The sequence below is a fragment of the Akanthomyces muscarius genome, chromosome 2 (genome assembly GCF_028009165.1).
Source record: "Akanthomyces muscarius strain Ve6 chromosome 2, whole genome shotgun sequence".
Lineage (NCBI taxonomy): Eukaryota > Fungi > Ascomycota > Sordariomycetes > Hypocreales > Cordycipitaceae > Akanthomyces > Akanthomyces muscarius.
The window spans coordinates 1,975,968-1,998,966 of record NC_079242.1 but is presented as its reverse complement, the minus strand read 5'-3'; the positions used below and the strand labels follow the sequence as shown (position 1 = coordinate 1,998,966).

The 22,999-nt window shown below is 54.5% G+C and overlaps 8 protein-coding genes across 8 annotated transcripts; 4 read left to right on the top strand and 4 right to left on the bottom strand.

Moving 5' to 3' along the window:
• Positions 1-684: 684 nt before the first annotated feature.
• Positions 685-4,854, top strand: LMH87_003760 (uncharacterized protein; the record flags this gene model as incomplete). Its single annotated transcript, XM_056194879.1, has 2 exons — positions 685-4,595; positions 4,680-4,854. 2 exons carry the CDS (start codon positions 685-687, stop codon positions 4,852-4,854), a joined length of 4,086 nt encoding a protein of 1,361 aa, XP_056048562.1.
• A 1,044-nt stretch (positions 4,855-5,898) lies between these two features.
• On the bottom strand, positions 5,899-6,756 carry LMH87_003759 (uncharacterized protein; the record flags this gene model as incomplete). Its single annotated transcript, XM_056194878.1, has 3 exons — positions 5,899-6,358; positions 6,429-6,488; positions 6,575-6,756. The coding sequence occupies 3 exons, from the start codon at positions 6,754-6,756 to the stop codon at positions 5,899-5,901; spliced, it is 702 nt and encodes a 233-aa protein (XP_056048561.1).
• Positions 6,757-13,343: 6,587 nt separating this feature from the next.
• On the bottom strand, positions 13,344-14,063 carry LMH87_003758 (uncharacterized protein; the record flags this gene model as incomplete). The annotated part of the gene is made up of 1 exon (XM_056194876.1): positions 13,344-14,063. One exon carries the CDS (start codon positions 14,061-14,063, stop codon positions 13,344-13,346), a length of 720 nt encoding a protein of 239 aa, XP_056048560.1.
• Positions 14,064-14,532: 469 nt separating this feature from the next.
• Positions 14,533-15,972, bottom strand: LMH87_003757 (uncharacterized protein; the record flags this gene model as incomplete). Its single annotated transcript, XM_056194875.1, has 1 exon — positions 14,533-15,972. The coding sequence occupies one exon, from the start codon at positions 15,970-15,972 to the stop codon at positions 14,533-14,535; it is 1,440 nt and encodes a 479-aa protein (XP_056048559.1).
• Positions 15,973-16,512: 540 nt separating this feature from the next.
• Positions 16,513-17,412, top strand: LMH87_003756 (uncharacterized protein; the record flags this gene model as incomplete). The annotated part of the gene is made up of 1 exon (XM_056194874.1): positions 16,513-17,412. One exon carries the CDS (start codon positions 16,513-16,515, stop codon positions 17,410-17,412), a length of 900 nt encoding a protein of 299 aa, XP_056048558.1.
• Positions 17,413-17,526: 114 nt separating this feature from the next.
• Positions 17,527-18,450, bottom strand: LMH87_003755 (uncharacterized protein; the record flags this gene model as incomplete). The annotated part of the gene is made up of 2 exons (XM_056194873.1): positions 17,527-18,292; positions 18,344-18,450. 2 exons carry the CDS (start codon positions 18,448-18,450, stop codon positions 17,527-17,529), a joined length of 873 nt encoding a protein of 290 aa, XP_056048557.1.
• A 459-nt stretch (positions 18,451-18,909) lies between these two features.
• On the top strand, positions 18,910-19,810 carry LMH87_003754 (uncharacterized protein; the record flags this gene model as incomplete). Its single annotated transcript, XM_056194872.1, has 2 exons — positions 18,910-19,147; positions 19,233-19,810. The coding sequence occupies 2 exons, from the start codon at positions 18,910-18,912 to the stop codon at positions 19,808-19,810; spliced, it is 816 nt and encodes a 271-aa protein (XP_056048556.1).
• An 878-nt stretch (positions 19,811-20,688) lies between these two features.
• LMH87_003753 (uncharacterized protein) lies at positions 20,689-22,690 on the top strand (the record flags this gene model as incomplete). The annotated part of the gene is made up of 6 exons (XM_056194871.1): positions 20,689-20,991; positions 21,077-21,346; positions 21,410-21,551; positions 21,623-22,356; positions 22,428-22,515; positions 22,575-22,690. The coding sequence occupies 6 exons, from the start codon at positions 20,689-20,691 to the stop codon at positions 22,688-22,690; spliced, it is 1,653 nt and encodes a 550-aa protein (XP_056048555.1).
• Positions 22,691-22,999: the final 309 nt, after the last annotated feature.

Below are 22,999 nucleotides of genomic sequence, written 5' to 3'. Positions count from 1 at the left end.
GTGTGGCTCAACAGCCGCCAGCGGTTGGCTGCCTGCAACGTGAGAAGCCCCAACCGGCCCCCCCCCCTGGAGCAGGCCTTCAGTGCTTTGTTAGCGGCTCCAAGTCCCCTAAAATATCGTGCCCGCAGCGCTAAACTTGCACAGCAAGGGCAGCAAAGGAAAAAAAAAAACACGAGGGGCCACGAATAGCCATAGAGCCAGCCCCTTTCAAGTGTGGCTGAAGCTGCTGGACAATTCGTGTTATGGAGAGAGGCGGGCCTGTCAATCTCGTCCAATTTATCTTTTTTGACAGCTGTACAAAGAAAGAAGAAGAGCCTTTGTTCTGGTGTTTGAAAATAGATTCCCATCTTCAAAGCCATCCCTCAGCCCAGCCCTGGCCTTGAGCAATCATCACGCCCAAAGCTGAGCCTTGTTGCTGGTAGCAGCCAGCCACACTGGGCTAGTCGCTAGCTCACGCAACCAAGGAGGCTGTGCTTCCTGGCATCTTCAACGTCGCAGGTTGACGAACCATTTTCCGCGCCAACGCTCTCCCATCGATTCCCTCATTTTCAACATCCGCTGCGCGACTGGAACCTAAAGACCATCACCTAGACGAAGTGTACACTGCCACCCGGCCTGCGCTGATATCCGCATGAGCTCCCTCTCCTGCGCTCCGAGCTCACCAAACCCGCGCTGCCCCCGAGCATGGCTGGACGACCTCCTGGAGGTCCCCGTGGCGGCCAGTCGCATACCGGCGACGACCTGCTGCTGGACCTCGACAATGAACAGCCATTCTATAGCCAGGGCCAGCGATCCACGCTCAACGACGACGACCTCCTGAGAAACTACAACCAGGCCCAGGCTGCTCCCGGCCGCCCCTCCGTGTCCTATGACGACTTTGTAGGCGCAACTGGCATGCACGACTCCCCTAACCGCCAACCCGGTGCTGGCACTGGGCAGCAATCCGCCTCTCACCTCGATGCCGCCGGCCCCTACATGTCAAGGCAGTACAGCCAGACGTCCGATCTGGGCAACTACCAGCGCTACGCCGACGACCTGGACGACTATCCATCCGATCGCGCATCGTATTACCAGAATGACGGCGCCTCGACTATAGGCGGCCCTTCCACTGCACCCAGACAAGCTGCGCGCAACCGCAACAGCGTCCTGAGCCTTGGGGGAGGCTTCCTTGGGCGCTTCCGGAACCGAATGAGCCGTGGCCAAGGCTACTCGGAGATGGACTTGCCGCTGACAGAGGGCGGCCATGACAGAGTAGACGGCGCGCCTCCCGCTCAACCAAAGCAAGGCGGAGGCAGCGGCGGCGGCGGCGGCGGCTTTGATCTAGGAAATTTCAAATTCGGCTTCGGCTCCCGCAAACCAGACCCTTCGACCCTAGGGCCTAGAATCATCTACCTCAACAACCCTCCCGCAAACGCCGAGAACAAGTATGTCGACAACCATATTTCCACGGCCAAATACAACTTCGCAACTTTTTTGCCAAAGTTCCTCTTTGAACAATTCTCCAAAGTTGCCAACGTCTTTTTCTTATTCACGGCAGCCCTTCAACAAATCCCCGGTCTTTCACCCACGAATCGATATACGACCATTGCCCCTCTGCTCATTGTGCTTTTGATTTCTGCTGGTAAAGAATTGGTGGAGGACTACCGAAGAAAACAGGCCGATAATGCGCTAAACACCTCGAAAGCGCAAGTACTTCGGGGCTCCAGCTTCACACAAACGAAATGGATCAACGTGGCCGTTGGTGACGTCGTCCGAGTCGAGTCCGAAGAGCCCTTTCCTGCGGACTTGGTCCTTTTGGCTAGTTCAGAACCCGAGGGTCTCTGCTACATTGAAACCGCAAATCTTGACGGCGAAACCAACCTCAAAATCAAGCAAGCACTTCCCGAGACATCCACCATGGTATCCAACAGCGAACTGAGCCGTCTGACGGGCCGCATCAAGTCCGAGCAGCCAAACAGCAGTCTATATACGTACGAGGCTACTTTAACTATGCAAGCCGGTGGCGGCGAACGCGAGCTTGCCTTGAACCCGGAGCAACTTGTCCTTCGCGGTGCTACCTTGAGAAACACCCCTTGGATCCACGGTGTTGTCGTGTTTACCGGCCACGAGACCAAGCTGATGCGCAATGCTACAGCTACACCCATTAAGCGAACAAAGGTGGAGCGGCAGGTCAACTCTCTTGTGCTTATCCTTGTAGGCATGCTTCTTGTCCTCAGCGCCGCTTGTACAGTGGGTGATTTGGTGACGCGGCAAGTCAGTGGCCACAACTATGGCTACCTTTATTTGGACAAGATTTCCGGTGTCGGCATTGCCCTCAAGACATTCTTCAAAGACATGGTGACATACTGGGTCTTGTTCTCTGCCCTCGTTCCCATCTCTCTATTTGTTACTGTTGAATTGGTAAAGTACTGGCATGCTATCCTCATCAACGACGACTTGGACATGTACTACGACAAGACGGATACCCCCGCCACGTGCCGAACGTCCAGCTTGGTCGAGGAACTGGGCATGGTCGAATATGTCTTTTCCGACAAGACCGGTACTCTGACTTGCAATATGATGGAGTTCAAGCAGTGCTCTATTGGCGGCATCATGTACTCAGATGATGTCCCTGAAGACCGACGCGCGACATCGCCGGATGACATTGAAAATATCCACGACTTCAATCGACTCAGATCAAATTTGGCAGAGGGCCACCATACTGCGGAGGCGATCGATCACTTCCTCGCACTCCTGGCCACTTGCCACACCGTGATTCCAGAGGTGGACGAAAAAGGCGGCATCAAGTATCAGGCAGCGTCGCCTGATGAGGGTGCGCTAGTCGACGGTGCAAAGACGCTTGGCTACACCTTCTTTGCCCGCAAACCCAAGGCGGTCATTATTGAGGCTGGTGGACAAGAGCTGCAATACGAGCTGCTTGCTGTCTGCGAGTTCAACTCCACCCGTAAAAGAATGTCAGCAATCTACCGCTGCCCTGATGGCAAGATCCGTTGCTATTGCAAGGGTGCTGATACTGTTATTCTGGAGCGCGTGCACGACCAGAACCCGCATGTGGATGCCACTTTGCGCCACCTGGAGGAGTACGCCTCTGAAGGTCTGCGAACACTTTGCTTGGCTATGCGCGAGATTCCGGAGCAGGAATTCCAAGAGTGGCAGCGCATTTTTGAGACTGCCGCCACCACTGTCGGCGGTAACCGAGCTGACGAACTGGACAAGGCCGCCGAAGTCATCGAGCATGACTTTACGCTGCTCGGGGCCACTGCTATTGAAGATCGTCTCCAGGACGGTGTGCCCGAGACCATCCACACTCTCCAAGAAGCCAACATCAAAGTCTGGGTTCTCACGGGCGATCGACAAGAGACCGCCATCAATATCGGTATGAGCTGCAAGCTTCTCAGCGAAGACATGATGCTCTTGATTGTCAATGAAGAAACACTCGAGGCCACCCGTGACAACCTCCAAAAGAAACTCGACGCCATCCGCACACAAGGTGACGGGACCATTGAAACTGAGACGTTGGCCCTCGTCATCGACGGCAAGTCGCTGACGTTTGCCCTCGAGAAGGACCTGGAGCAGTTGTTCCTCAAGCTCGCCATCATGTGCAAGGCCGTCATTTGCTGCCGCGTGTCCCCGCTCCAAAAGGCCCTGGTTGTCAAGCTCGTCAAAAAGTACCAGCGCGGCTCCATCCTCCTCGCCATCGGCGACGGCGCCAACGACGTTTCCATGATCCAGGCCGCGCACATTGGCGTCGGCATCAGCGGCGTCGAGGGCCTTCAGGCCGCGCGCAGCGCCGACGTGGCGATTGCGCAGTTCCGCTACCTGCGCAAGCTGCTCCTGGTGCACGGCGCGTGGAGCTACCAGCGCATCAGCAAGACCATTCTGTTTTCCTTTTACAAGAATATCGCTCTGTATCTGACTCAGTTCTGGTACGCCTTCCAAAACGTCTTCTCCGGGCAGGTCATCTACGAGTCGTGGACCCTGTCCTTTTACAACGTCTTCTACACGGTGTTCCCGCCGCTCGCCATTGGCATTCTCGACCAGTTCATCTCGGCGCGCCTGCTCGACCGCTACCCGCAGCTCTACACGATGGGCCAGCAGAACCTGTCGTTCAAGATCAAGGTCTTCTGGCAGTGGATCGCCAATGCCGTGTACCACTCCATTATCCTCTACGTCTTCTCGGAGCTCATCTGGTACGGCGACCTGATCCAGGGTGACGGCAAGACGGCGGGCCACTGGGTCTGGGGCACGGCGCTCTACGGCGCCGTCCTCCTCACCGTCCTCGGCAAGGCCGCGCTCGTCACCAACAACTGGACAAAGTACCACGTCATGGCCATCCCCGGCAGCATGGCCGTCTGGTACGTCTTCATCGCCGCCTACGGCACCGTCGCGCCGATGATCCCCATCTCGGCCGAGTACCACGGCGTCGTCCCGCGCCTCTACTCGAGCCCCATCTTTTGGCTGCAGACGGTCGCGCTCGCCGGCCTCTGCCTGCTCCGCGACTTTGCCTGGAAGTATGCCAAGCGCATGTACCGACCCCAGACCTATCACCACATTCAAGAGATTCAAAAGTACAACATTCAAGATTACCGACCAAGGTTCGTGACACCCTTTCCCCCACCAGTGTTCTCTGCAGTGTACCTCTGTCAATGACGTTTTACTAACGGCTCGCAAAACAATAGAATGGAGCAATTCCAAAAGGCCATTCGCAAGGTCAGGCAAGTGCAGCGCATGCGGAAGCAGCGCGGCTACGCCTTTTCCCAGGCCGACGAGAGTCAGACGCGTGTACTCCAGGCCTACGACACCACCAAGAACCGTGGACGGTATGGTGAAATGGCCAGCTCGCGACCACAATAACGACCTGCGTGCAGGGGTGCGCGGACGAGAGCTGGAGAGAGAGAGAGTGTGTGTGACGGCTTTATGCATTGTGTAGTATTTTATTGTTTTGCAGGAAAAAGTCCCAAGAGTTTTTTCTTTTTAAAACCCCCAAATCTCAGCCCTTTTCTTTTCTTCTTTCGATTGTCTTGTCAAATGGGAGGAAGGGAGCGGCATAAGAGGAGGAAGTTGGGGGGAAAAGGTGGCGGCGCCCTTGTTTTTTATGTTTTCATGTATGGCATTTACTGCGAGCTGATTCTGTTACTTCTTTCCTATTTCGCCATTATGTCCTCAACCGGTAACGGGTTCTGCATTGCACCAGCTCCAGCTACGACATGAATCACATTTTACGGCCACAGCCTGCAATAGTCCAAGTTCCATGAAGCAAGATGCTTGAAACATGTGCTGTGTTTCAACAAAGTTGAAATATATATTGTTGACTATCTAATGCTGCGCTGAAGCGAATTTGTATCATCTATATATAGAGAGCACGACTCTTGAAAAGCGTCCGTCGTCTTTGTTCCCTTGAAACTACCAAAAACGCTCCAACGCTGCAGGCATCGATCCTGGTGATGCAATTAAAAGCAAATCAGGACGCCTTGTGCCACCAATTGCTTTCCTTCTGAAGAGTGAAAAAGTTCAGTTAGTTGTAAGAATAAATCGTGTGTAATGCTATTAAAAAAGCCTCCATGTCATGGTGAAATATGCTTCATTTCCCACTGTTTTTGTGACTCCAGTTTCCTGTGTTTTCCCGACCTCCTATACATTATGGCTTCCCAAGTATAACAGAAAATAACAAACAAAATAATAAAATCAGGACGCCGATTCCAGAGGAATAAAAAGAAGAAGAAAAAGAGTTGAAATATGTTCGTTGAATGCTTTCGTGAAATGCGTAAGTCCGTATATGTGAACAGTTGTAATGAGAGGTGATAAACACGACTTTGAATGCTGCCCAGCCCGTCCGCTGCTGCTGGTAAAACGACCACCTTTTTTTTTTCAATCCGCGCAACGCATTGCGGCACCCAATCACCTGCCAGTTATGGGAGTGACGAGCTCGGTGCTCTTGGGGCGGGACGACCTTGATGGAAGCGGGCGGTCGGTGGATCCGTGGTACGTATGGCTGGTTTCCATCATGTAAGGACGGGCATACGACGAGCTGGGGCTCGTGGCAGTGCTTTTCCCAAAAAGCCAGAATCCACCAGCGCTGCTTGTTGGTGATGGTGGGCTGGGCGGGTGGATCGCCGTCAGGGAACGGAGTGCGGAGAGGGCGGACTCCGGCTTGGATCCGTAGTATGTGCCGGGAGTTGCGGGAGGTGACGTCGCGAGAAGCATGGAGCCAGGCCTGGATGGCGATGCCTGCGGGATGATATCCTTGGGCTCGGAGTCGGAGCCGTAGTACGATTGACGACGGGCCAAGCTGTAGTCGTTGGCGCCGCTGTAGGAGCTGTATGAGGCAGAATGCGAGGACTGGTCGGATCGGCGGCAGCTATATAGAGCCCGTTAGTAGGTGCAAAGAGGGCAAGGCCGAGAGTATACAGGTATCAGATTGTAATTACCTTTCAGAGCAGTAGAGAAAGTTGTCGCTGGCCGGGAGGAATTGCTTCTCGCAAGACATGCTGAGGAGATCGTGTTAGCGGGGCAATTGGTGGAGTGATGCGCCATACATTAGGCGTCCTGGCGGCATTGAGAGGAGAAAACATACCAGAATTGTGGGAAGCTCTCGTCTTCAGAAGACGATTCGTAGCGCGGAGTCCTCGACGAGCGTTGTATCGTTGTAGGGGTGTATCGACGCGATATGGTAGGGCGAACCTGCCTGGAGGAGTCGGACTTGCGGATGTCGGCACCGCTGTGGCCGTGGCCCGACTTGCGTCTCTGGTGAGGCATGGCTGCGTTGTTGGAAGATGAGGACGGATTCGTGTAGGGATGAAGTTGTAAAATTTGCAGCGAGTCTTGTTGGGCAAGCCCCACGACCGAAAGAAGGTGAACAAAATGGACGAGTCGAAGTGGCCAAACGCGTTCGTGTTGAGGTGCAGCACGTCACCGCCGTTGAATGAGCCGAGTCCAAAGTCGGTGCAAGGCGATCGGCGTCGGGCAAGGTAGATTGGGCCGTAGTACAGGAACAGAGACGACTAATCGAATGATGTCGAGGATTGGGCGCGCAATTGTTATGCAGGCCGCATGCAATTTGGAGGAGCGTGAGAGGAGTTGCAAAGAAAAGAAAAGTGAAGAATGGCAGAAGGCCCGGCTTTATTACCGATGTGACTCTTTTTTGTCTCTTCTGTCGCAATGCGACCGTAGCTCGGCGTTCCGCTTGGCCCGTATGCTGACGGGGCCCAGGAGTGGACCAAAGATCGGTAGTCAGCGCACAGGACCGGGTCTCCAAATCAGTCGCGAAGTTTAAAATGCGTGAGCAAGTGACTAATCTTGCTCGTGGCGAGGAGCGGTGGATCTGGCTCCGAATCGGCGGGATGCAAGGTAAACCAGGGTTGGGAGTTGCTCGGGTGGTGAGTGAGGGTGTAAGAGCAGGCTGTCGTCTGGGATGGGGAGGGAAGTCTGGTATTAAAAACAGAAAGCGACGAGAACGTAAACGGTCTTTTCGGCCTGGTGTCGGGCAGGGGTCTATTGTATAGTTTTAGGCTTCCCTTGACCAAATTTTCTGGCGCTGTCCTGTACTTTAGCCAGCAGCAAAGAACAGACACACGCCCCCCTCGAACTTGCGCAAGCCTTGACGTGTGACTCGACCCGGTGTCGTGATTGACTGGACGACTTTGCAAATCGGCTGCAAGTGGAGACGTGCTGCGCCTGCAAAGGGCATAAAAAAATCCTTTTTTTTTTCTTGCTATCCCCTGGTGTTAGGTGGGACGTAAAATAGCGGACCGGAGGCGTTCTTGGTGCCAGAAGCGGGCGGCTCTCTGGCCTTGATGGACAGCCTGTTGACCTGCGAGACAGGCACGCTGCCAGCAACAATAAACTGCGACACCCACTTGCCACACAGCCTGTCGCCCTTGCTTTGTCACAGTTCAATGTTGACAGACTATTAAAGTGGATAGCACCCGGGTGGTGTCTATCCAGTGGCCGGGATTGTGTGTGCGCAGCTGGTGTGTGCGGCGCTTGTGTGTCCGAGCTGCCAGCCCACAAGGTCCTTGTGCGTTCGTCCTGGACAACCTGGATAGCCAGGGCCAGCCTCTGTCCGTCTCTTTTTTATTGCTGTCTGGTGGAGCAACAGAGCCACGGCGCGACGCCGTTCGCGACTCTCGGTCAATTGTGTCGTCTTGCGAGCTTGGCCGACCGAGCTGGGCAGTAAGGGTGCAACGTGTCTGCCACTCAAGGGAGAAAAGCGTAGGCTGTGCTCTGTTCGGATAAAAAAATTAGCTGTACTGTCTCTGGAGTCAGGATATAATTTCCTTTCGTACCCGCAGCAAGGATATCGCCTGCTCGATTGTGTAAGTTGGGGTTTTTTTTCCTCCCCGCAACGCTAAAGGGAGGTTTGTAGTGGCGGTGGGGTGGGAGCGTAGCAATTGTGCAAGCCGTGAGCTGTCAAACGAAGGAGCCAGCCGCAGAGTGTCGACTTGTGCAGTCGCGCAGTTGTGCAGCTACCGATGAAACTCTTGCAGCTTTAGAAGAAGCCACGGCCAGACAGATGTGATGCTCCTGCTGATGCAAAGGGGTGGGGGTATGATGTGTCCCGGCTGGCCAAATCTGGGGGTGGGTTGCGTGAGGCCAAGACAAGTAAAGCAATTCCACCTTGGTCTGACGAAACTAGCGAAGCAAGAAAATTGATCAGCTGGCCGCTCGCGCGGTAGATATAGGTACGAAGCCGTCTTCTGGCACAGGCAAGAATGCGTATGGAGATGTCGTATCAAAGTATCTGCAGATAGCACAGATGACAGTTGGGAGAGAGCGTTTGCTGGCAGCCCACCAGATGCCGTCTGTCACCTGCCACCGGCCAGACGAGCGTTGACGGGGCAAAACGCACATTGTTTACTTCTGCACACGGCAGCATGACGCCCCGATAACGATGCCTCGGTCATGCTATTCTCTATCTTCAAGCGCTCACTAAATGTCTAGTCCGCTTGTGCTGTGATGCGCCACGCGATATGCTTTGTCCCTGCGCCAGCCCTGATAAGCTTGCAGACAGGCACCGTTATCTACCCCAGCATCGCTATCGGATTCAGCCCGCTGTGCGGCGAGATGTCCAGCTGCTCTTGCCATATCGGATACCAGATACCACCGTGGGCAGTCAGTCATCACTCATCACTGCCAGGCGATGATACGGTTCTTTCCGCGTTACTTCGGCCACGGCGCCTCCTGCCAACGGCAACCCTTGACAGCTTGCAGTGTCTTTCACACCTTGGCAGCCCGAAGCCGTGGCCTGGACAGGCGGGCGATCTACCGTCCGCCGCGACCGACCACTACAAGCTATTGCTACCTTGCCATCGATGCCGTGGTGCGCTGCTAATACTCGGACCGTATCCTCCTCAACCACCCTAATGCAGCCAGGGTTCAAGTTGGAGAGGGGATTGGACAGTCAACGTTGGGCGCGCCATGGGCACATCCGTTTCGAGTAATCCGACGGAAAGGAGGGAGCAGCTTCGGGCACCATGCTCAAACATTACTTGTCAATGGTTTTTCCCGATCATCGACCAAGCGCTAACGTAGGTGTCTCGCCCGCACTTTGCGACCGGGCCAGCGCTGTGTCTCACTCAGCCCTTTGCCTGGACCCCGACAACAACCCCCTCATAGCCGGCATGCAGACAAGCAGAGTATGATAGCTGCTCATACGAATCGGGCCAGAATTCCTCAGGATATAGAGGATTGGCGAGCTATAAGCCCGAGCATATTCAGCCGGGCATGCGCTGCCGAATCAAAGCCAAAACACAATTCTGACCAGAACCCCAGGATATGTATCATCAGGACGCTAGCAAAATGGGCTGCTCAAGTGGCTATTTACTAACTAGCGGGGGATCCGCAAGTATTCTTAGCTGGGCCGACGAGCGACATAACCCCCGCATCTTGGAGCAAGCCGCAAGCCAGGGCGAATTGCGAGTTCAGGTGACACTGGCTCAAAAGAGGCAAGATGGGCCGCGATGGCGTCCTCGCGCAGCAATGCCCATCCTCGGCCCTCACTTAAGTTAGCTGCCGCAAGGCGCTATTCAAACGGTGAGGTCACCACCATGTATCCAGCGCCTCGGCTCGGTGCTGTTTGGCAAGCCGTCTCAGCCTCCGACTCCCGTGACAGCAAAAGTATCATTGCCGGTCACAAAGGGGCTGTTTGGACTGGGGCGCCCTCGCGGAATCCTCCAAAGCTCAAGAGCTGTACTACCAATTCCGTCCAGACTCTTACGTTATCCTGACGCGATGGCGAGAAAACATCGCCTTTGTGGATATCCCATCGCGTTATGGGAGGCGAGTAAGAGGGCAGTTGTGCCATTGCCCAGACAAGTGGTGTAAACGGGGGCATACTGGTATTCTTAGCTAACGTCCCGCAGCTAATGCTGCCACGCTATGCGCTCAACGCCCGAATAGGCCAGAAGCAACCCGACCCTTTCTCGTTAGTGGGATGCTGCTGCATTTATATTATTCAATATGAACCAGATCGATACTTGCTCTCTGTACCTAGCTCACGTTGACCCCAGGGCCTGGCGAACAAATTGCTCGCTCCCTTAAACGGCGGCGCGGCCATCCGGGTCGGTGGGAAAAACGTTACCTGGCTTGTGAGAAGACGCACAATCATCCAAAAGCTAACTTGCTCTCCACAATGCGGAACTCGCTTCCTTTCATTATTAGCTGCACCGTCCAGTATCAGCTGTGGCTAGGTCGGAGATGTTAGCTGGGCTGCCGTCAGACCTGCTGACGGGAGACATGCACAACATGCAGGCTCGAGAATAGGCGAAGGAAGACGATGAGCTTCCTCCTATCCTCCGATAGCCCAAAATCTCACACGGCAGCCTGACAATGTTGTTGAAAGCGGCTTTTTGTCCAACGGTGTTGGCACTACCAAGCACTGCCGAGCTAGTATCAGTAAGCTGCAGTGCCCTAGCCTTGCCCCAACTTTCATTATTGACGGCCGCTGTCGTGAAATCCTATGGGAGGCAAAGGGACGCAAAATGGCACAGCATTCTGTGGACCACCTCATCACAATGTCAGAAATATGCTCCGCATTGACCATAGAAAAATGAGCTGCACAATTATGCAGAGTCTCGGAGAGAGACAAATGAACAAGGCACAATTCGGTGAATCGCCGTTTCCCGATCGAGCTTCAGGCCCCGTGGGAGATTTTGACAATTACGGGCCATTGAAAAATTTGCACCCGAACTATTCGCAGCCCACCTGCTCCCTTGTATTGCAGCCCATCTTCACCTGAGGCCGCTCTGGTGCGATGCCCACAACGCGATTCTGTGGGAACGCGGCGTGTGGTATAATGGCCAGTCCAAGATGCACGTTGTACGCCAACGATGGCTTCCTCGTGGCCACAGGGGCGCCAACGAATCGAGAATTGGTGCCAACAGGCCACACGCGGGATGACGAATTTTTTTCCAGTGCACAAATTTTTATTTTATTTTCGTAGTAGCCACACATTCGAAAATAACAATCACAATACTGTTAGTCCTTTGCTAAGCGTGAGCCAGGGCTGCTGTGCCCAAACAGGCTTCTGCAGTGGGCTGTTTTCATCGACTCAAAGCACACACAGGCGCTAAGCATTTTGACTTTTTTTCCTTGTTCAAATACCTCGGCATCTTTTTCCGTGGAGGATAGTCCGTGTACCTGATGGTACAGTAGAAATGACTGGAAGCACTGGCATGCAGAATAATTCCTGAATATCGCAGGGTGTACCTCGCTACAGTCACGCGGCGCCTGCCTTCGGCGTTTAAGTCGTCACGACATTCTGTGAAGCTCAGACATGCGTTCAGCTGCTCTTGTCCTCAATTGTTCACATACCAATCAACTTTAATACGCAATTGCTGCGGCTGAGTTGCTGTTCAGCCTATACGGGATGTGATGGGCATGTTAGTGGTACTTTTGTTTTGCTCTCCTCCCAAGGCCGCATTCCAAATGGCGCGATCCCAACCACTACGCCATGCATGGTAGCTTGGCGCCGCCCGATAATTTGAATATACATACAGTGGCGTCATGTACTTCTGCGTAGGATCGCACGCCTTTGGATGCAAACATGCAATGAGCATGAATAGCGTCATTCGCAGGCCCTATGGCCAGAGTCAATGATGCCTGCCAACATCCCACTAGAACATTCATCAGCCCTTGATTAGGCTGCGTCCATGATAATCTATCTACTTTTCTTCAATTCTAGCACACAAGTGGACAGGAGGCAAACATGTCGTTGCCGAGATTGGATATCTTGCCCTGCGCAAGATACCATGTAAATGTCCACGAGGTTTTTGTGTGTTTTATTCGGTGCTGTTTTACTTGTCGTAGACGACAAAAAGAAGAAAAGCAAGGTACGACTCATACAAATGCTATATCAAACGTATGATTATCGATCGTACCCGCCTAAAAGTCTGTAAAGCCATTGATTGGGTTTGACGACCACTTTCCCCATTATGCGGCCAATAGACCAACCTTCCCTGTCAGGTTGATGCAGCTTGTTTCTTGTTCACGTTGATGTGATGGACAGTTCAAGTATCTGAGAGCGAATAATTATCTGCATTCTTTCTTACAAGACTGCGTCTTAATAAATCGTAAGTTCATTATGCTTGCAGGTGCTGAAACGCCGACCAGATGCGTCACCATGCCCCTAGATCGAAGTTGAAAAATAATCGGGAGAGAAAATTCGCTACCTGAATTACCGTATAGTTGACTGGCATTTCTCAAATACCAACTACACGCAATGCTACTCCTATTACGCGCACGATGCATCCATCAGCAGGCGGGACGTTGACGATTGTGACAATAGGCGTTCGCGGTGCTGCACTCGTGTCTACCGCTCCCCATGTTTTTCCATCAAACCAAGCGGTATAGAATTAGCAACAAAAGGAACGGAGGCAAAATAAGACTTCCTATAAGTGTGACTATTGTTTATGCAGATCTAGAGTTCTAGACTTTGATCCTTTGCTATGCGACATTTCTTGGCCGCTGCGTCATTGCACAGGACTAGCACAGACCCAAAGGGAAAAATCAATACATAATTTCCAAAAGTACCAAATGGCTCAACAGCAAGTTAAAACATGCCACTCGGAGGGCTGATCCGAGGGAGAAACGGAGAAAAACACCGCAGCCTAGCGAGCAATATCCCTCATACCGGCTCATATGACCACCAAAAGTAGGAAGGGGCTGTGCGGACATGTAACCTCGCGATGACTCAATTTTTTTTTTTCGAGATCCCGAGTTTCTCATATGTCGCAGACGTGATTTTGCCCTTTCCACTTCTTCTTCTTCCCCGTTGCCCTGGTCACAAAGCTCCACGGGGAAACGAAATTACCTCTCTGCGCGAGTGCTTACACCCACAGGAGGCTTTACTGTCCGAGCAGCACCACGGGGGTGGGATCGAGGCAGTGCGGGCAAGGCTGGTTGACAATGCAGTCGTCGACATTGTGCCGCGGCGCGGGGACCGCGCAAAAGACGGCGGCGCCGGAGCGCGCCCGCCGAGCGCCGCACTTGAAGGCCTCGGTCCTGCAGACGTGCCTGCAGACCGCGTAGAAGAGGTAGTGGCCGCAGGGGCAGCGGCCGGGGTTGCTGGCGCCGGGGACGAGGACGCTCGCGAGTACCGAGGGGATGTCCTGGAGGCCGATGAGGCGGCGCTGTGCGCTGTGCGCAGAGGCAAACGGCGACGGAGCGGCGCTGCGTCGCTGCTGTCGCTCGCTTGGCTCCTCGGTCGTGTCCGGGATGCCGGAGCTTCCTCGCTCTCTGCTTTGCAACCTCGCCGGGCTTTCCATCTTGGTAGCAGTAACGTTGATGTGGCTCGTGGGTGGTTCCTCCTGCTTGATGATGCCCTGCCCATCTCTGAGCTTCACTATCCTTGTCATGGGACTGATTGGCCGCTCCTCCTGCTCCACGGCCCTCTCGAGGCTGATTTCCCCCGAATCACTGTATGCACTTCTATCTGACGGCTCTCTCTTCACAGTAGCAGTGCCAGCTTCGTCGGTGCGTTGCCGCTTCACAGTTGATCCTGGCTGACCAACAACGTCGTCTGCAGCTTCCTCGCCTGCTCCCTTGCGCTTGGCTGGCAGAGACATTTTGGCGGCCCCAGCCTAGATTTCGACATGGGGAGAGGATCTTGAAGTTGTAATTTGCTTTGCTCTTGGTGCAAAGATGGAAGACATGGCTGCAAAGTGAAGCGCAAATGCGGAACACATGGTCTCGGCGCGTATTTCACGTTGGGTCGGTCGCACAAGGCAGCCGGAAAGGCGGCCAGGATGGGGCGCGCCCATGAGCAAGCGCCCGGTAGATGCACAAGATCGTCAACTTCAGCATCATCTAAGCTGTTATAGTCTAAATCATCTGAAAACTGTAGGCGGAAATAACGGACCGAAATATGCAGCAACTTGGCTCCGTGGAGCTACTCTTGATTCATTTCGACTCCAACATGATCAGATACTGAAATTGTATACAGTGTTCTCGGATTCCATTAAATATACATCTAGTTGCATATATTTAACAGCCATACACTGGCCCGGTAATATACAATGAGCCACATCGATCCATTCACTCTGCGATATCTTGATAATCCATACCAACACACTCTTCGATCGACAACGTCTTGACACCTTGCGTCTTCAATGTCTGACTGTATTTCGGTGTACCCTTCAGAACACCAATGCAAGCCTGTCGAAGAGCCCCATCGCCAATTTCGGATTCTTTCAGCAAGGTCCGCACAGCTCCCAGATCACCCAGCAGCTTCGCGTACGCGTCACACGCTTGCTTTGCCACGACAGAAGAACCTTGCTCTCGCACGCTTTTCAACACAATTGAGCGAAGTGATTCGGCTGCAAGTTGCTCGTGCTCGTCAAGTCCCGTCACAAGCTGCAGTAGCAACTGGCGATTCGCCATCGTCTCTGGCTGTGCTGCGAGCAGCTTGGAGCAGCTTTGCATGCACGCTGCCGCATCTTCGACTATTTCAGGGCTCTCCCCCCAGGAGCTGCTCGCATGGATACGGCGGATCCATTCTGACAAGACGACATATGAGCCACTCAGAGGCGATGCCCGGAGAGCCAGGCCCTGTAAACGGTGATCAGGGTCTATCCGATCCTTGGCCAACCTTTCCAGCAAGCCGCCAACAAGCGCGAGGCAGTTGATAAACTGGCTTTGGTGCGCTTTCTCCGAGCCCAGTATTTCGATGCAACGTCCCCGAATCGCGTAAGCAACGTCAGCAGCAGCCCCGTCTTTCCTGTTTGAGGGGCCAAAGCTTGCTTTCATACTTGCAAACGACCATAGATTGTGGCGTAAAAGGCGCCGTATGCCGACAATGGAGGATTGGGATTGTAGAGCCTTGACAAGTTGAAAAGAGTCGAGTAGCGATATGTCCTGCTTACTCTTGGCTCTGTCGGTGCTGTTGCGCCGCAACAGCATCCATTCCAAGAGGAGCACATCCGAGGTGCCTACATGGCTCGGGATGCCGTTCTCACGCCGCAAAGCGTCAATCAAATGTGAGCCTTCAAGGGTGTCTGGGCATGGAGTCCCTGTGGGGGCGGCGCTGTCATTACTGGGTGGCCCATGGAGTGCGGCAGACAGGAGATCGTGAGAGCTGAGCCTCCAAATATTGGACGGATTGGAAGTGATATCTTGCACTCGTTTGCGGGACTCAATCAACTTGCTCTCCAAATCATTGAGCTTTAATTTCACTTCTTCTCGTTTGGGGTTGATGCGCCATCTGGCCACTTGCAGCTCCTCGTCCTTGTCGTCAAAAGTGCGCACGTTACGAGTTCCCTCCGCGTCGAGGTCCAGCAGCAGGTTGGGCATCTCGAAGAACTGCACGCTGCGTGGGGGCGCATTCGGATCTTGCACAGGCCGGCGCTTGGCTATCGTGTAGTAGACGTCATTGTTCTTGTCCACCCTGCGCTGAAATGTCTTGAAGCGCTGTTGTGTCGCGACACGATGAGGTCTCGTGCTCGTGGGACGCCATGCCCGCCGGACGATCAGGCTCATCGCGGGAGGGCACCCGGGGCAGACGATGCTGCGATGGATTCCTTCACTCACTGCGTCGCTCCCACGGGTGGTTTAGAAGTCTTTGCGGAACCTCTGGCTGTCTGTATCAGGATATATTGAGCGTGCCTGGCAAACAGAGTTTCATCTGAACAGTCTGGGGAAAGCGGGACAGGCTGTCAAGCAGGGGCAGCCAGTCTCCAGCGGACTCCAGCGGGCTCCAGCGAAGGTCCACCCCCGTCCTTTGCAAATCTAGCGCATCGCTCGGGGAGCTGGGCGCTGGCCAGGCCGCTAATCAGCGCCGTAGGATTAGCCGGCCAGTTTTCGGAAGCGCAGCCACTGTTTTTCCGACGGTCGCTGAAACTTTGGTGGTGCCATGCCCAATCAAGCCTGCGCATCCAACTCCATTTCGAGCATACCTTTGCGCCGCATCTGCCTCTGTCATCGAGTGACAAAACATTGTACACATACACTTAGACGGCTCGGCTTCGCAGACTCTCCCAAACGCAAGGATTGTACCACACTGCACCGACTCTCGCCACAATGCCGCCGCCCACAAAGAAGAGAAGAACCCGGGCCGACGCCGCAGAGGAAGCCGCTGCAGCCGCCACAACCACAGAGCAACCCAGCGAAAAAGCACCCTCACCAGCCGCCGAGGCTTCCAAAGACCCCGAAGCAACGACACCCGCAGACGATGGCGCATCCAAGGCACAGGACCGCATGGCACGCTTCAAGGCACTCCAGGCCCGCGCCAAGAACTCGTCAGCAACAAACATGAAGGAAGTCACCCGCGAGTCGCAGCGCCTGGCCGAGGACCCCGCCCAGCTCACGGCGCTCCGCCGCCGGCACGACATTGCGGCGCACAAGCTGCTCAAGGCGGAGACGGAGGACGCGGGCGAGGACTTTGAGCGCAAGCGCGCGTGGGACTGGACCGTCGACGAGAGCGAGAAGTGGGACAGGCGCCTGAAGAAGAAGGCGGCGCACCGCGACAACAACGCCTTCCAGGACTACCAGGCCGAGAGCAACAAGGTCTACAAGCGCCAGCTCAAGAACCTCGACGTCGACCTCGACGCGTACACCAAGCAGAAGCTGGCCGCCATTGAAAAGGCGGCCGCGGCCGGCAGCCTGGAGATTGTCGAGACGGAGGACGGCGAGATGATTGCCGTGGACAAGGATGGGTCATTCTACGCGACGGCGGACTCGACATCGTTTGCGCAGAACAAGCCCGACAAGGCGGCCGTCGACCGGCTCGTGGCCGACATCAACCGAGCCGAGGCCCAGAGTCTCAAGAAGAGAAAGGAGCGCCAGGGCAAGAACGGTGACGACGGCGACATTACATACATCAACGAGAAGAACAAGCAGTTCAACCAGAAGCTCGCTCGCTTCTACGACAAGTACACGTCTGATATTCGCGACAGCTTTGAGCGCGGCACCATGATTTGAGAAGAGACACTTGCTACTTTAGATGAACGGGTTACGGGTCGGTTTTGATTGTACATTCTAGCTTTAGCGTTTGCATATGGGTTCCGGGGAAACAGGACTTTTGGTCAGATAATATTACAACATTGTTTTCCTCCATGCCTTGTGCGCCAGCTCCTCCATCTGCGGTGTCTCGACCGGTCCGCTGATCTGCTCATCAGCAAGCGCTTCAACAACAGCTTCGGCAACCATTTCCACCTTGGCCGGCTTGGCTCCCGCGGCGCCCATGAACGTGTTGAGGTACCCGCCCGTGAATTTGTTGAACAGCGCTCCGGCGCCGACCATGGCGGCCAATCCCATCGTCACCTTTCTCGACTCGTCAAACATGAACGGAGGCCGGAAGAAGACGCCCCTCATCTCGGGAAACTGGGTCGCAATGGTGTTTTCGGCCTGTCGCTTGGTGGTGATGTACCGCTGCGGCAGCATGGGAGATCCGCCCGCGGCCGAGATGTAGCAGAATGCTTTGGTCTTGGCCTCGGAGGCGTGGCGGGCCAGGGCGATGGCGCTGTCCCTGTTCATGACTTCGTAGGAGAACTGATCGTTGGGATTGTCAGGCTTGATGTCCTCGCCTGGCTTCGTATCCAATGGGTTGATTCCGCGGTCCTTTGTGGTGGCAAAGGCCTTTTGGAAGCCGGCGATGGGGGACTCGCGGCCAGAAACCAGGCCCTTGTAGTCAGCTTCGAGCAGGATGCCCATGCTGTGAATAACATAGTCGGCGCCTTGCAGGAATGGTGCATAAGTCGCCGGCTTGAGAATGTCACCCTTTTCCCATGTGACTTGGTGTGACCAGCTTGGTGCGGCTGCTGATGAAGTGACGCTGTCCCATTTCGGTTGTCCAGAGCGGCTGATTTGTGTCAGTGAGAATGCATCGAATTACGAGGCTTAAAATCCGTACCTAATAGATGTGACATCCCATCCTCTTCCTACAGCGTACTTGCATATTCTTGATCCCAAAAACCCATTGCCTCCACAGACGACGAGTCTCTTTGCTGCGGTAGCCATTGCGGCGTGAGCTACGCGACGCCCTTCTGTGTCGATTGAGCTGCTTAGTAGTCTAGAAATGTTTGCTTAGCAGCTAAACTGAGAAAGCTGATCGAATATCTGTCAGTGTTGATGGCAGAGGTCAAGTAAAAGCGATATGCGAAATTCAATTGCAGATGAAGGAAATCAGATCAGGACCTGAGATAATGAAGTCATGTCGCGGCGCCAGCGATCGAAGTAGGAGCTGTAGTGGGGCCAAAGCAGCGCATTTTTGTTCCTTAGGCAGACCCTGGTCTAGCGGCCTCGAGGCGCTAGCTCGGCCTGTGTGGCTCCGAAAAACCGTCCCTCTATTCTTTTCACGATCATCCAACCCTCGACGCGATCAGAGCCATTGTCGCAAATCGGCGCGATAGTATCGATACCGGATTATACGCGCTGTTGCATCCATACGCGATCTTTTGAACACCGCTTCCCGCGCAAATGGCGCCCAATAACCAGCTCGGCAAGCGCGTCAAGCTGACACAAGTTCGCCGCCCATTCATTGTCGGCACGACAGCAGTGCCATTTAGCGAAGCGAACCCGCGACCGGTCGGCGCGCCCGATAATCATACGCATTCTTGGTCTGTCTTTGTAAAAGGCCTCGAAGACACGGATATTACGTACTGGCTGCGACGTGTTCAGTTCAAGCTGCACGAGTCGATTCCTAATCATGTGCGCAGTATGTCGGGGTCCTCGCCGCGACAGGTTGTCGCTTCCCGTCGTTCAAGGACAAAAAATACTAATCATATTCTTCCGCGCAATAGTGATTGAAGGCGAGGCCGGTAAGCCTTTCATGGTCAGCGAGACGGGTTGGGGTGAATTCGACATTACCGTCAAGCTATACTACGTCAACGAATCCGGCGAGAAACCGCAAACATTATACCACTATCTGCGCCTGCATCCATTTGGGCGAACCGAGGAGGAGAAGCAAGCCATGATGACTGGAAATGGCGAAGTCCGCGCGTGGAGCTACGAAGAGCAACTATTCAATGAACCCTACGAAGCCTTCTTCAACGTCCTCACCAGCGGTGCCGTCCCGAAAGGCTGGAAGACGGCAGGGGGCGGCAAGGGCAAAGGCAAGAACCGCCCGACGCCGCCTCTGCCCGCTCCCGACAGCGACAATGTCTGGGAGCGATCCGCCATGATCCCGAAGCACAACCGCCCCGCGCAGCCGTTTAGCCGCGAGACGGAGGCGGCCGAGATCAAGAAGCTAAAGGACGCGCAGACCAAGACGGAGGAGATGAGCGCCAAGGTGCTCGAGGAGCTCAAGGGCAAGGAAGACTTGCTGGCCAAGCTCAAGGCCGAGAATGCAGCGGCAGCCGCGACGGCCAAGCCAGCTTAGACAGCTGCTGGTACGCCACGGCAGCCACAAACTACACGCAAGCCCAAGCTCAAGATCCCGGCCAAGGCTAGAAGCGCGCTCCGGTCCAGGACGAGCACTGATTCAGCGATACAGTCACATGCAGAGGAGTGAACTCGACGATCTCTACTACTTGCGCATGTCACTCGGACCACGGGAGGCAATCTCGCGCATTGTCAGGTCCCAGGCCTTTTGGGAACACTGCCAGATAAACAAGCGGCATAAGAGCTTGTGAAGATCAATGTTTGCAAGACTCAACGCAAAAAAAGTCTGGAAGCGGCAAACAGCATACGCCTCTATGGGCCGACAGCTGACACAGGCGCATCCTATGTCCGCGTTACATTGGGGGCACCTGTGCTTGAGTCGGCCGGCCTTTTGCACCAAGAATAAATCCACCGTGTTTTGATCTGTTGATCTGAAGCTTGAGAGCAGGCGCAGTATAACTATATATATAGATGAATTCAGCAACCTCAAGTTGGCGTCACGCCACCTCCCGTCGCAGTCTCTGGTCCACAGCTCCCTCTTTCCGGCGTTGAATACTGCATTCTTTTAAGCAGTGTACTGCGGCGAATACGCCGACTGGCTGTATCGACACATCCTCATACGGAAGTGCGCCCGCGCCCTCTGTAGCGTTGCGCAATTCGGACCCGCGGACACCATGGCGAATCGTCTCCCCGCACTTTCTACCCCTCGGGGTTGGGATGAAAGTGGCCGTGGCCCGCTCCATCATCCTCCGTTGGGTAATCTCTTACGCAATATAAGTAGACGCCAGATTTTTTTGTTATTTTGCGATTCATTTACACCTCCAAGGATTCCTTGCACTATTTTCGCAAATATTCTTTTGCAATACACCAAGTACCATGGCGGCCGATTGGGAGACCAAGGCTGCGGAGCGCCGCCAGCAGCTAAGCAACGCCATCCCGGGAGACTGGCGGCTCAAGCCGGAGCTTCTTGGTGAGCTCAAGACGCCGCTCGAACAGTCCGACAACAATGTCCTCGAGCTCGGCTTCTGCAAGCGCTCCGGTATCCTCTCCGAGAAAGAGCTTGGTATTACTGAGTCGTACAAGGTGTCTGAGCTGCTGGGGGCACTCGCCAGCGGCCAACTAACAGCGCTCGAGGTCACGACGGCGTTTTGCAAGCGTGCCGCCATTGCCCATCAGCTTGTAAATTTTAAGCCCCCATTTACCCTCTACAAAGACCACTCCGGTTTCTTCTTGTATACCATTGCTAACGATTGACGACGCTCAGCTCAACTGCTGCACGGAAATCTTCTTTGACAATGCGCTGCAGAGGGCCAAGGAACTGGATGCGCGGCGGGCAAACGGCGAGCCTCTGGGCCCGTTTCACGGCCTGCCGATTAGCTTAAAGGATAATCTGCAGGTGGAGGGCGTGCCGGCGACGATTGGGTTGGTGCACTTTTTCGACGACGTGTCGGAGAAGAACTCGGCTGTTGTCGACATCATCCTTACCAGCGGCGCCGTGATTTACTGCAAGACCAACGTGCCGCAGACCATGATGGTGAGTTTTGTGCAGCACGTGGCAGCGTGTGCGGGACGATGTGTTGACATTTGCTGTGCGCAGACTGTAGACAGCCACAACAACATCTTTGGACGAACTCTGAACCCCCTCAACACGAGCCTTTCGGCTGGTGGCTCAAGTGGTGGTGAGGGTGCCATTGTCGGCTTCAGGGCGTCGCCTTTGGGCCTGGGTACCGATGTAGGAGGTACGCACAGTGACCGCAAGACATGGCTTGGGGCTGTTTTACAAGGTGCTGACTTTCTTTCTCTCTCCCAGGTTCTGTTCGATTTCCAGCGGCTTGCAACGGCGTCTACGGGTTCCGTCCTACCGTTGGACGCATTCCTGCTGGCGACACAAAGGTTTGCATCGACCCAGGCATGCGCCAGATTAAAGCATGCATCGGTCCACTGGCAGGCGACGTCGACGCCCTGGACCTGCTCATGAAAGTGGTCGTCGACTCTCGACCGTGGAAGCTTGACTCGACCGCCATTGATGTTCCTTGGCGCGACGTCAAGATCGAGGCTGCTCGCAAGCTTCGTATCGGTGTCATGGCCGTGGACCCAGCGTTTCCACTTCACCCACCCATTCGCGATGCCGTCAAGGAGGCTTCGAACAAGCTCGCCGCGGCTGGCCATGAAATGATTCAGCTCCAACCCTCCGAGTGCCTCCTCTGGGAGGCCATCCAGACGGCGTTTAGTCTCTTCTTGCTCGACCCTACCGGGGGGCGCCTCGTGGAGGAGGCCGGTGAACCTCCGATCCCCTCGCGCGCTAGTCTGGCAAAGGGCCTCATGTTTGCTCCTTGGACATACCTGGCCGACATGAAGGACCTGGAAGGGTTGGACCGTCTGTCGGCGCTGAACAAGAAGAGGGTGGCGATTACGAGCGCGTGGCACGCAAATTACACCAAGCACAAGCTGGATGCGGTCATTGGGCCGCTGATGCAGCATACGGCAGCTCCGCATGACGAGTTTGCAAGTTCGGCATATGGTACCATCTTTAACCTGATTGATGCAAGTTTTCCCTTGTCGATTGACATGAAAATATCACAGAGAAAAAGAAAACATGGCTAATACAGCTGCAGTATCCGGCATGTGTAATTCCATTTGGCAAAGCGGCCGCCAAAGGAGGGGAGACGTTTGAACTGAAGCCTGGTCAATACGCGTCCGAGTGTGAGTTGCCGCTGCACTTTTGTTTCTTTTGGAACAATTTTATTAACTCGTACGTACAGACAACCCAGCAAAGTCGGATGGTATGCCCTGCACGATCCAGATTGTGACGCCAACCATGCGAGACGAAGAGTGTCTGGCCATTGCCAAGGTCATTGACACGTGCCTAAACAAGTGAATCGATTGAAGTCAGTCGACGATTGGGGGTGGTGCACGGTTTGAGGCACAGTAAATAACTAGCATAGAAAGCTGGTGCTAGAGAAGTCTTGAAAGTCCATGTACGAACTAGACCCGACTGTGGGAGAAATTGGGCGCTTCTTATCTGCTCTCCAAGTGGGTGGTCGCACGACAAGGTGGCCGTGAGAACTGGCAACAACACAAATTAGCGCAGCTGAGCTTCTGAGTTGTGACTTTTAAAAAGAAGAAACAGCCCCCAAAGACTCGTGCGTCAAAATCCGACTTTTTTTCTTCTTTAAGCAATCTGCTT